This window comes from Galeopterus variegatus, unplaced genomic scaffold (assembly GCF_000696425.1).
Source record: "Galeopterus variegatus unplaced genomic scaffold, G_variegatus-3.0.2 Scaffold133, whole genome shotgun sequence".
NCBI lineage: Eukaryota > Metazoa > Chordata > Mammalia > Dermoptera > Cynocephalidae > Galeopterus > Galeopterus variegatus.
In genome coordinates this window covers 23,011-36,111 of record NW_007726244.1, presented here as the reverse complement: position 1 = coordinate 36,111, position 13,101 = coordinate 23,011, and the positions used below count along the sequence as shown (strand labels likewise).

The window sequence follows — 13,101 nt, the reverse complement described above, 5'->3', positions numbered from 1 at the left end:
ACTATAAACAAACTAGACCTAAAAGACATCTACAGAACATCCAAGAACAGCAGAATGTACATTCTTCTAAAGAGCACGTGGAACAATCTCTAGGATAAACCATATGTTATCCATAAAACAATTCTCAATAAATATTTTTTTTTAAAAGATGACCAGTAAGGGGATCTTAACCCTTGACTTGGTGTTGTCAACACCATGCTCACCCAGTGAGCAACCAGCCATCCCTATATGGGATCCAAACCCGTGGCCTTGGTGTTATCAGCACCACACTCTCCCGAGTGAGCCACAGGCCGGCCCCTCAATAAATATTAAAAGGTTAAAATCATACAAAGTATCTGTTCTGACCACAATGAAATGAAGCTAAAAATAAATAACAGAAAGAAAACTGGAAATTTCACAAATATATGGAAATTAAACAGCACATCTTTCAACAACAAATTGGTCTAAGAAGAAATCACTAGTGAAATTAGAAAATACTTTGAAGTAAATGCGAACAAAACCACAACACACCAACATTTACAGGATGCAGTGAAAACAGTACTTAGAGGGAAATGGATAGCTGTAAAATTCTACGTTAAAAAAGAAGAAAGTTCTCAAATCAACTATCTAATTTTACACTTTAAGAAACTAGAAAAAGAAGGGCCGGCCCAGTGGCGCGCTGCTACAGTGCGCCGCTTAGGAGCGCGGCGGCGCTCCCGCCGAGGGTTCGGATCCCACATACAGACTGGTTCCCGCTCACTGGCTGAGCGAGGGGCGGGTGCAGCACTGAGGGTTGCGATCCCGTTGCCGGTCCCGGTCCCGTGCGGGCGCGACACTGAGGGTTGCGATCCATTGCTGGACACGAAAAAAAAAAAAAAAGAAAGAAACTAGAAAAAGAAGAGTAAACTAAAACCAAAGCCAGAAGAAGGAAAAAAATAATAAAGATTACAGCAGAGATAAATGAACTAGAGAATAGAAAGACAGTATAAACAACCAATGTATCCAAAAGTTGGTTCTTTGAAAAAAATCAACAAAATTTACAAACCTTTAGCTAAACTAAGAAAAAAAAGAGAAAAGGCAAATTTTAAAAATCAGAAATGAAAGCGGAGACATCACTACCAATCTTACAACATTTCAAAGGACTCTGAGAGTACTATGAGCAATATATGCCAAAAATTGCATAATCTAGATTAAATAGACAAATTCCTAGTAACAAATTATCAAAACTGATTTTAGAAGAAATAGAAAATCTCAACAGACCTAAATACGTAAATATGAAATCAGTATTCAAAAACCTCCCAAGAAAAGTCCAGAACCAGGTAGCTTTCTGGTGAATTCTACCAAATATTTAAAGGAGAATTAACACAAAATACTAATCAAGCTCTTCCAAAAAAATAGAAGTAAAAGGAACACTTTCTAACACATTCCATGAAGCCAACATTACCTGGTACAAAAGTCAGACAAAGATACCACAAGAAAAAAACTACAGACCATATTCTTTATAAATATATATACAAAATTTTTCAACAAGATGCTAGCAAACCAAATCCAACAGTACATTAAAGTTATTATACACCACGACCAATTGGAATTTCTCTCAGAAATGCTGAGATGATTCAACATAAGATAATCAATCAATATAATACACCACAGTAATAAAACAAAGGAAAAAACCACATAATCATCTAAATAGAAGCAAAAAAAGCATTTGAAAAATTTAACATCATTTTATTATAAAAACTCTCAGCAAATCAAGTAGAGAAGGAAGGCATTTGTGAAAAGCCCACAGCTGACATCATATCAGTGGTGAATGACTGAAAGCTTCTCATCCCTAAGATCAGGAACAAGACAAAGATGCCTACTTTAACCACTGCTCTTCAACATTGTACTGCAAGTCTTAGCCAGAGCTACTAAGCAAGAAAAAGAAATAAAAGGCATCTACATTAGAAAGGAAGAAGTAAATCTCTATTTGTAGCGGACATGTTTCTCTATATAGAAAATACCATAGAATCCACATGAAAAATTATTAGAGCTAATAAAAAAATTCAGCAAAGTTGCAGGGTCGGAGACCAACACACAAAAATCAGTTGTGTTTCTATAGACTAGTCAAAACAATTGGAGAGGGAAGTTAAGTAAATAATTTCATTTACAATAATGTTGAAAAGAATAAAATACCTAGGAAAAATTTTAACCAAAGAAATGAGGGCCGGCCCGGTGGCGCACTGGATGGTGCGCCACTTGGGAAGCGCGGCGGCGCTCCCGTCCGAGGGTTCGGATCCCACATACAGACCGGTTCCCGCTCACTGGCTGAGCGAGGCGCGGGAGCAACACCGAGGCTTGCGATCCCGTTGCCGGTCCCCGGTCCGGTATGGGGGCAACACTGAGGGTTGCGATCCGTTGCCGGACACGGAAAAAAGACAAAAGACAAAAAAAAAAAAAAAAGAAAAAAAAAAGAAATGAAAGACTTGCACACTCAAAACTACAGAACACTGCTGAAGTAAATTAATGAAGATCTAAATAAATAAAAAGGCATCCCATGTTTATGGATTGAAAGTCCTAATATTGTTAAGATGGCAATACTCCCCAAAGTGATCTACAGATTCAGTAGAATCTCTATCAAAATTCCAATGGCATTTTTACTGCAGAAATGAAAAAGCCAATTTGCAGATTCACATGCAACTACAAAAGGCCCTGAACAGCCAAAACAGCATTGACAAAGTAAAACAAAGTAGGAGAATTCATACTTTCCAATTTCAAATTTTACTACAAAGCTACAGTAATCAAAACAGGGTAGTACTGGTATAAGGATAGATATATAGACAACAGAATAGAATAGAGTATCGAGAAATAAGCTAAAACATATATGGCCACTTGATTTTTGACAATGGTGCCCAGGCCATTGAACAGAGGTAGAATACTCTCTTCAACAAATGGCACAGGGACAACTGGATAACCACATGCAGAACAATTAAGTTGGACACTACCTCACTCTGTATTTTTTTAAAAAACCTCAAAATGAATCAATGACCTAAATACAAGATCAAACATTATAAAACTCTTGAAAGAGTAGATTTTCATGACTTCAGACTTTGCAATGGATTTTTATATTTTTTAATTATCTTTAAATTTTAGTTTATCAATATACAATGTAATTGATTTTTGTGTCTCTTTAACAACTTTCAATGGATTTTTAAAATTTTTTATTGAATCATAATTGATTATAGATATTTTGGGGTTCAATGTTGACATATGTTGACAAAATTAATATTACTAGCATATATATTGTTACAAATCATACTTATTATTTATGTCCTTTGTCCAATCTCTCCCCATTCCTCTCTCCCTCCCCCCTCCCCTTCTAATTATGCTAGATTTCTTCTCTCCTTCTGAAAGAGTAATGGTTACTGTGTTGATTTGTTGCCTAGATGATCTGTCCAATGCTGAGAGGTGTGTTTAGGTCTCCCAATATTATCATAGAGCATATGCTTCTTCTGTCACTCTGGAATGGGCTTTGTGGAGAGAGACATTCTCTTCTTTTCTTTGGTCTCTGCTGGTGACTCTCCTTGTGTCAATGCACTCCAGTGGCTGGTAGACCATCTGTGTGGTGGTTGTGGTGTGTAGCTGCTTTTGCGGCAGCTGTGGTTATTGTGGTGGCTGTGGTGGGCCATTCACATGGAGGTGATGTTTTTGGCATGCTTCTTGGTGCTGGCAGTGTGCCTGGTTGTGTGTGGGCAGGTCCAGTCCCACACCTCAGGACCCCAGGTGGGCCCTGAGGCACTAGTGGTGTGCCTGGTTATGGGTAGGGGTCCAGTCTCTGCTTCCTGCCTCAGGTCCCCTGGCAGGCCCTGAGGTGCTGGTGGTGTGCCTGGTTGTGTGAGGGGAGTCTGGTCCCCAGATCCATACCTCAGGACCCCAGGTGGGCCCTGAGGTGCTGGTGGTGTGCCTGGTTGTGGGAGGGTAGTCTGGTCCCCTGCTCCAAGCCTCAGGACCCTGGGCTGGCCCCATTTAAAGGATTTTTAAGTTTGACACCAAAAGTATGAGCAATGACAACAAAATAAATATATTGGACTTAATAAAAAATCAAGATCTTCTTCACCTGAGGTGTCCAACAAAAAGGAAAAAAAAGAAAAGAAAGAGTTTAAAAATTAATGTCTTCTGGGCTGGCCAGTTAGCTCAGCTCAGTTGGTTAGAGTGCAGTGTTGTAACACCAAGATCAAGGAATCAGGCTGGCTGTACTGTCCAGCCACCAAAAAAAAAAAAAAAAAAAAAAAAGATCTGTGCATCAAAGCACACTAAGAATGTGAAAAAATAATGTACAGAATGAGAGGAAATATTCATAAATCATATTTTTATAAGAGCTTAATATCCAGAAAATAAAAAGAACTCTTGTAACTCAACAATAAAAAATGGGCAAAATATTTAAATATACATTTCTCCAAAGATACACAAATGGCCAACAAGCACATGAAACAATATCTATTGATTGTTAGGAAAATGCTAATCAAAATCATGAGACACCATTTCACTTCCACTAGGATAGTTATAATAAAAAACAAATAATATGAAGTGTTGGTGATGATGTAGAGAAATTGGAACCCTCAAACGCTTCTGGTAGAATGTAAAATGATGTATCTTCTTTGGAAACAGTCTGGCCATTCCCCAAAAGGTTAAGCATACAGTTGCCATAAAACCCAACAATTTCACACCTAGGTATATACCCAGGAGAAATGAAAGCATACATTCACACAAAACCTTGTACCTGAATGTTCCTAGCTGCTTTATCCATAACAGCTAAAAAGTAGAAACAACTCAAATGCCCAAGAACTGATTATTGGACAAATGAAAGTGGTATATCCATACAACGGAATATTATACAGTCATAAAAAGGAAGTCCTGATAGATGCCAGAACATGGATGAAACTTGAAAACATAAGCGAAAGAAACAAGACACAAAAAGTCATATGATACAAACACACACATGCACACACACATATGATTCCATTTATAGGGTATGTCCAGAACAGGCAAATCCACAGAGACAAAAAGTAGATTAGTGGTTGCCAGGCACTGGGAAGAGAAAAGAATGGGTAGAAACTACTAAAGTGTATGAGATTTCTTTTTGGAGTGATGAAAATATTCTTTTTTTTTTTTTCCCCCCTTTTTGTCTTTTTCTGTGTCCGGCAACGGATCGCAACCCTCAGTGTCGCGCCCGTACCGGACCGGACCGGCAACGGGATCGCAACCCTCGGTGTTGCTCCCACACCTCGCTCAGCCAGCGAGCGGGAACTGGCCTGTATGTGGGATCCGAACCCTCAGCAGGAGCACCACCGTGCTCCCAAGCGGCGCACTGCAGCAGTGCACCACCGGGCCGGCCCCGGAGTGATGAAAATATTCTGGAGTTAGAGAGTGGTGATGGTTATACAAGCTTGTGAATGGACTGAATTGTATGCTTTAAAAGGGTGAATTTTTGGTTTGTGAATTATATTTCGAGGGTGAACTTAGCCAGTTTATTTTGAGAAGGACACTCTGGCTGTGAGAAGAGCTGATCAGAGGTTGGGATGATTGTACATGTGAATAAGGCTTCAGAGTATACTCTACAGAGCAGGTGACCTAGGACACAGCTCACTTTTCCAGCTATGGTGGTGATAGGAGAGGGTGGAGCCTTGCACTGCTCATGGTGCTGACCTCAAGGGATTTGGTTCTTGTAAGCCTCCCTGGGAATTCATTTCCCTTACAGGCCCTTATCCTCCTTAATCTTGGTCCAATGATCACTAACTCTGAAGTGTTGGCCCAAGATAGTCTCCCAGTGATTATATGCATCTGACGCAACAGCTTGCGTACTTTTTAATAACTCCCTTTGCTCCTCAGCAGCCTTATTCCAGCTTCACTTCGTGAATTAAGCTTAAGTTTTGTCCCCTGAGGAGTGTTCCTTCCCTTAAGGCTAATCCTGTGTTTGTTCCTGGCCTGAGAAAGGCCAGGAGAAGAATGGAACTGCAGGAGGAGGCTGGCCTGGAAGATGGGAGGTTCTAAGTCCCCTTCGGGCTTTGGGCCAGAGGTGGGTGATGGCCCCAGAGTCCTTCCCATGGACAAGTCAGCACTGAGAAGGCTCCTGCCAAAGCCTATTGTGAGACAAGTGTGGGGAAGAGGGAAGGTATGGGGAAGTCATCGGGCAAGAATGCTAGGGGAATGGGATTTGGGGGACGCTTGATTTTATCCAGAACTAGGACTTTTGTCTGTGCTAGCTTATGTGTTGGGTGACATTTAGGACAGAGGGTGGGAGGGAGAGCAGAACATAGACACTCACTGTTCTGTCCCCCACCTCCCATAAACATACTACAGCTTCTTCCCACATCTAGGGAGGAAACACAGCCAGGTCTTGCTCTCACACTAGCCATCCTCTGATGTCCCTTTTGGACCCTCTTCTCTTCCTCCCCCTTCTTCCTCTTCCTGCCTGTTGCCTCTCCCACTCACTCCAGGTCTTCACTCCTTCTCTATTGCTCTCTCCATCTTATTCTCCCGGCCTGTCAAATCCTGTATTTAATAGAACCTGTTAATGCTCTCGGGATGACCACAGACTAGGTTCACCCCATTTTTGGAGCCCACTTATTCCTCCTCCCCACCTCTCTCTTAGTCCATCTTGTGTGGACTGATTTCTTAAGAGCAAAGACAGGTGGGAGACAGACTGAGTAACAACAGAAAGTGGTCTGGAATCTTCCCCCTTACATATCTGTGTCCCTCCCTATGTCTCTTTATTTTTTTCCTGTCTTAAATCCCTGTAAATCTGTTCTCTAAGCATGTAGGTGGAGGGCACATTTCCAAAGATTCTTATGAGTTTGTAGAAAGAATGCAGGCCTTGCTAAGATGATGCTTCTGGGTTCATGAATCTGGCAATGCTGGGAATCAGGATCCTTGGGATTCCCTGCAAGATCCCTTAAGCTCTCCTTCATCCAGTCCCTACCCTCTCTCTTCTCAACTCTACAGTTGTCTGGCACGTCCCACCACCAAGCAATCAAGCATTCTTTTGGGAACCATCTATGAGAAAGGCTCTGTGTACACTAGGCACTGTGTACTATACAAAGTATTGGACTTGAATTAAAATTACAATGCACATGAGGAGATAGGGCCATCCTCATGGAAAAATACCAGTACATGGCAATGTTGTGGAAGAGTCAATTACTCTTGAAGCTTCTAGGAGGGTAGAATTCAGATAGGTGAACAGGACAGAAAGGTAACCCAGGCGCTGATCAGAGGAAAGGCACTGAGACCTGAAGAACCGAGGAAGAGATAAGTTTGACTGAAGCCAAAGATTCTCAGAGCGGAGCAAGTAAGAAGGCAGTGGGTGTCAGGAGCGCACACTGCAGGCTCGATCAGACCTGGTTCCGGATCCCAGCTCTGCTTGTCATTCTCCATGTGATCTGTGGCAAATAATTTAACCTTTTTAGCTTCACTTTACTTATCAGTAGAGTTGGGATAATTCATAGTACTTACTATGCTTTATAAGCATGAGAATAATATAAGAGATTTAAACAGAGTAATGCTTATAAAATGTTTACTTGCCACATAGTGAATAAATGTTTGTTATGACATAAAATATAAATGTTCATTCAATAAATATTTGCTACAATGATGATAATTACTACTGCTGCTATAATGCGTTCAAACTACAACGGGTGTTTACTGCTCCTGCTTCTAAATGCCAGATGAGCCCGGCAAGAAAGGTAGCAGCCAGTTTGTGTGGAAGCCCCTGAAAACCCATCTAAATGTGAATTCTCTCCTGTGGAAATTTTTGAAAACATTTTGAATTGCAGGGGGAAAATGTCTTCTAGGAAGTTGACATATGTACTATGGTGCACAGTCTGGATTAAAAGGGAGCGGAATCTGCAGGCAGGAACCCACTTGGAAGCCCACAGCAATAAGTCGGGTAGGAGGAATAATTTGCACCAATTTCAAAGGAGGAATTAATGTGCCTCGGTGGCAATACACCTGGAGGACAGGAGAAGTGAAGTCTAGCTGGGTGAGGGGATAATAGACAGAAATAGGAGAGCCAGAGAGAAATTTGGGTCTGGAGTAAAGAAGGAATAAGAATGATCACAGAATGATAATGACAGGCAGCTCGCTGTGCACATGGAGCAGGGACATGGAGGAGAAAGGACCCACGATTGCTGACCGGACTTCACCATTGAAGTGCCACCGGGGACTGTGAGGGACAGCTGATATCAGGCGGGGAGGGATCGAGCAGCTCTGCAGCGGTCCTGCTGTCTCCTTCTCTCCTCTGTTCAGGGGAGAAACATTCCCCCTTCCCACCACGGGCATGGCTCCTCTTCTTCTCTCCTCTCCCCACTTCCCTCGATGTCCTTCTCTGACATTGAGCTTCCTCCTTCTCTGAACTTTTCCCCTTGCACACCCGGGCTCATTGTTAGCCCTTGACAGTGCTGGTGTTGAGCAACACAGAAGATTTTAGCTTTTCTCTTTTCTCTTTTTTGGTCTCATTATAATACTTCTTTGGATTAAATTTTTATGACCATTTATAAAATATGAGAAATACAAAAAATTGAAAGAAAAAAATGTATATATTCACTCAATCGCATCTATCAGAGAGAACCCTGTTAACATTGCTAACACTGTGGTCATTCATTTCTATTTTTTTCCTTCGCCTTTATAACATAGTTTAACAAAAGCTTTTGTAATTCTCTCTTTAAAACAACAACACTACATGGCAAAATAAAATCCCATATAATTAAACATCCTTTTAGGATGTACTTATTACTAACTAGCATTTCTTCACATGGAGCTACCATATTTTGTGTAGCCAATGTCTCATAGTTGTGCATTTACATTGTTTCTAGTTTATCAATATTATGATAATACTGTGATGAACATCCTTAAATGTGTATTTTTAAAAATCAGTTTTTATTGTCTTCTTAAAACAAACACTTAAAAAAGGAATTATTGGATCAGAGAAATACAAATAATTTGTGGATATGGTACATATTTTCAAATTTTCTTCTAGAATGGTTATACTACCAGTGAGTTATCTATTTCCCAAAATTCTCAATAGTGCTCAGCATTACAAGTTTTTAAAAAATTTGTCAGTGTGATAATTTCAAAAACAAATTGCTCCTTATCATATTTTAATTTTAACTTCTTGGATGATTGGCGAATTCTAGGTAAGTTTGAATTATTTTTCCATAGACGATAAGAATCCATGAACATTTTTTAAAAATAAGTCTTGAATCATTCAACGTTTTATGAGTCTGGGGCATCTTCTTCCATCAGGGCTTGGTGCATGTCAGATCTCCCATAATCATCATTGACTCTGAGGAAAAGATGAAATTCATTGACACTGACAGGTAAATTGTTGACAGCAGCTAAGAGTGCTCCTTTGTCCCTGGGAGTGGGGGGATAAAAATGATGGCATGCTTTTTCATTTGTGAATAATTTTCTTTGTGAGATTTTATATTTGGTATATTGTAAATAAATTTTATATACAGTAGTAAGAATTACAAAATAACTGCCTGTGTTTCTAGATAAGATTTCCTCACATGTTATTTTAGTTTCAAATCCATTCCTTCCATCATGATTGATGCATAGTTTATTCATAGTAAAAATGCCCAAGTAACAAGGACATCACGATCAAAACTAGAGTGTCTCTGAGGCTTTTCATCTTACATTTTCTCATGGAAATTTTTATATATCCACAAAGCTGAGAGAATACTGTAATGAACTTTAATGTACCTATCACCATTTTGCAGCAATTACCCACAGGTTGCCAATCTTGCTCCACACACTCCTTCCTGCTTTGGTAGAGGATGCTAAGGCAAGGGCAAGACCTCTTTTCACCCATGAAAACCTCAGTGTGCATCTCTGACTGACAAAGCATATAAAAGTGTGTGGTAGTTGAAATCTTAATAGGGATAAAGTTCTTAAGATACAATAATAAAATATGCTGTTGGTATTTCAAGAATCAGTGATCAGGTGCGAGAGTTGGGGTTGAGGATGAAGGGTGAGGGGTCAAGGGCTTTCTGAGAGAGGCCAAACCATGCCATTTAAGTTGGTGCCCACCCAGTCTAACTTTGACACTATGTAGTAGACCAAGGACACAAATCCAGAGACAAAATCGTATCGCCCTCTGCGGGGGTCGCTGCGACAGTGCCCCAGGAAGTGACTGTTCCACTCCCGCCTGTCTCAGCTGGGAAAAGCCCATCCTAACCCTGTTTCATCACATCGTTTCCCACTGAAGAGCTTGCAGGTGTTCTCAGTTGCACATGGTGACATTTTTCAATGGGTCCTATGCTGGGACTTGGTGAAGGCACAGAATAAATAGAGTGCATCGTCCTGGAGTATCACTTTTACACAAATATTTGAGAGTAAATGTAAGTTTTACATGAAGATAAACATGGCAATATTTTGAGTAGTAATCCCTCCTAGATAATTTTAGAGAGAATTCTGTTTTATATGTGTCTACAGAGGTTGATAGAGACCTTTTTACATATATTCATTCAGTTCCCTTGTGGGAAAATTGGTGCAGTTGCTGCTGCCCCTCTCATGTGAGAGGGGCCCCCTCAGGTGGGAATCAGGAAAGAGAGAGCTGCTTATTGTCTATTGTCTTTACAGGGTGGGGTCCAGGACAAATTTTCCCGCACAATTAGAGAAAACAGTTCTGCAAAAAGCAATCCAAGGGAACGGTTTTTAACACCAGAAAACTGTTTATTTTTCACGGGAATGTCTTCTAGAACTTTTACTCATTGAGCTAAAGAAACATGTTTCTCCCCATCTCCTCTATTTTCTCTCTCTCACCTTTTTTCTTTTTCTTTTTCTTTTTTTTTTCCTTGCCGCTGACCAGTACAGAGACTTTGGTGTTATATCAGCACCAAACTGACCACACTCTGACTGACTGAGCTACTGGCCAGCCCTCTTCTATTTTCTATACAGGAATTTATAGATAAGTCTTTTTCCCTTTGGACAATGCTTTTCTTGTCTACAGGTTTCATGTCTGGTTCCTTTTCATATCTGCAGTGCCCAACATAGTGCCTTGTGAACCATAGGTTCCACGAATCTAGTTAAATCAATGAATGAATAAACATGGGAGCAAGTACCAGTGACCACAAATATCATCAAACTATGTGCATAAATCTTGGCAGGATGTAAAGTGGAGGCTAATGATTTTAGATGAACAAGTAGATGCTTCATGGCAGAAGCTTGAGAGGCTGTATATAGCTCAGTGCTGAAGGCAGGGATGTGTGTGTTAGGAGAAATTGTCACGTACAAACTCCGAGGAAATGTAAGGAAAAATAAGCAGATGATCTTGGTTACAGTGCAGCTGGAATGACTAGAGCTTCTCAAACTTTTCCATGTAAATAGGTCTCTGATGGCATTTGTTGCCATGGGCCATCTGTGGGGACAACTCAAAGAAGCTCAGGACAAATGCAAAATTTCCTTGAACTATCTATCATATTTTATTTTTAAAATTTTATGTGAATTTTCTACTAGATGCATATTCCTAAACAATCTTTGGAAGGCTTCCCAAATATAGTGTAGGGCATGGTTAGGGAGGTAAGTGTGGGAGCCTTGAAAATGTATTTATTCCTGTGAAAGTCTCTCCTAAGCTACGTCTTAGAATAATAATCAACAATGACTTTGATCAACTCAATCTTGAGCCCCCAAATGAAAGCGATTGACTTTTCTTGATTTTTTTTGTTTTCTATGGTTTCTCTCTAGACATGTGGAGAAGGTCCCATGGAACTCCAGAACATCTCACAGGTGTCAGAGTTTGTCCTCTTAGGGTTCTCGCAAACCCAGGAACTCCAGAAATTCCTGTTCCTGGTGTTCCTATTTGTCTATGTCACCACCATTGTGGGAAACCTTCTTATCATGGTCACAGTGACTTTTGACTCCCAGCTCCACATGCCCATGTACTTTCTGCTCCGAAACCTGGCTGTCATAGACCTCTGCTATTCCACAGTCACCTCCCCAAAGATGCTGGTGGATTTCTTTCATGAGACCAAGACTATTTCCTACCAAGGCTGTATGGCCCAGATCTTTTTCTTCCACCTCTTGGGAGGTGGGACTGTCTTCTTTCTCTCAGTGATGGCCTATGACCGCTACATAGCCATCTCCCGGCCCCTCCACTACGTCACCATCATGAACACTCGACTGTGTGTGGGGCTGGTGGTGGCTGCCTGGGCAGGGGGCTTCGTCCACTCCATTGTCCAGGTGGCTCTGATGCTCCCACTGCCTTTCTGTGGCCCCAATGTCCTGGATAACTTCTACTGTGACGTCCCACAAGTGCTGAGACTTGCCTGCACTGACACCTCCGTTCTGGAGTTCCTCATGATCTCCAACAGTGGGATGCTGGTTCTCATCTGGTTCCTCCTCCTTCTCATCTCCTACACCGCCATCCTGGTGATGCTGAGGTCCCACTCAGGGCAGGCGAGGAGGAAGGCAGCTTCCACCTGCACCACCCACATCATCGTGGTGTCTATGATCTTCATTCCAAGCATTTACCTCTATGCTGTATTTATATCTATGCCCGGCCCTTTACCCCATTCCCCATGGACAAGGCTGTGTCCATCAGCTACACTGTCATGACCCCCATGCTTAACCCCATGATCTACACCTTGAGGAACCAGGAGATGCAGGCGGCCATGAAGAGATTAGGCAAGCACCGAGTGATTTGCAACTGAGAGTGAACTTAAATAAGTTGACTTTATTTATGTATTTTTAGATCTTTAAAAATATTTATTGACAAATAAAGTAAAGCATCATCCAGAAAACTGGGCTCAGTTCTTGGCTGCATAAGTACAGCCCAGTCTCAAGGTCAACAACTGAATTCTAAGAAGGTTTGTAGGGTCAGCTGGGCAGATAATGAAAACAATCTCTGGGGCAGTTGTGGATTCACAGCAGACATCCGGAACCAGCTGGGCAACTGCAATGCTGCTCATGAAATCCAGTGGAAAACTATTGCTAGGTCTCTGGAAATAGCCAGGCAGTTGTAGCTGGGTCTTTGGAAACAGCCAAATGGCTGTAGCTGGGTTTCTGGAAACAGCCAGAAATAGGTTGACTTTAAATGACAAATCTTCAGTAGTTACAACAAGCAAACGGAAAGGACATTCTTGGGGGGGA

The 13,101-nt window shown here is 41.3% G+C and overlaps 1 protein-coding gene across 1 annotated transcript; it reads left to right on the top strand.

Moving 5' to 3' along the window:
• The first annotated feature begins 11,715 nt into the window (after positions 1 to 11,715).
• LOC103604421 (olfactory receptor 4D1) lies at positions 11,716 to 12,662 on the top strand. The gene is given in 2 exon segments (XM_008588976.1): positions 11,716 to 12,501; positions 12,504 to 12,662. Coding segments are annotated over 2 exon segments (945 nt in total).
• The last annotated feature ends 439 nt before the right edge of the window (positions 12,663 to 13,101 follow it).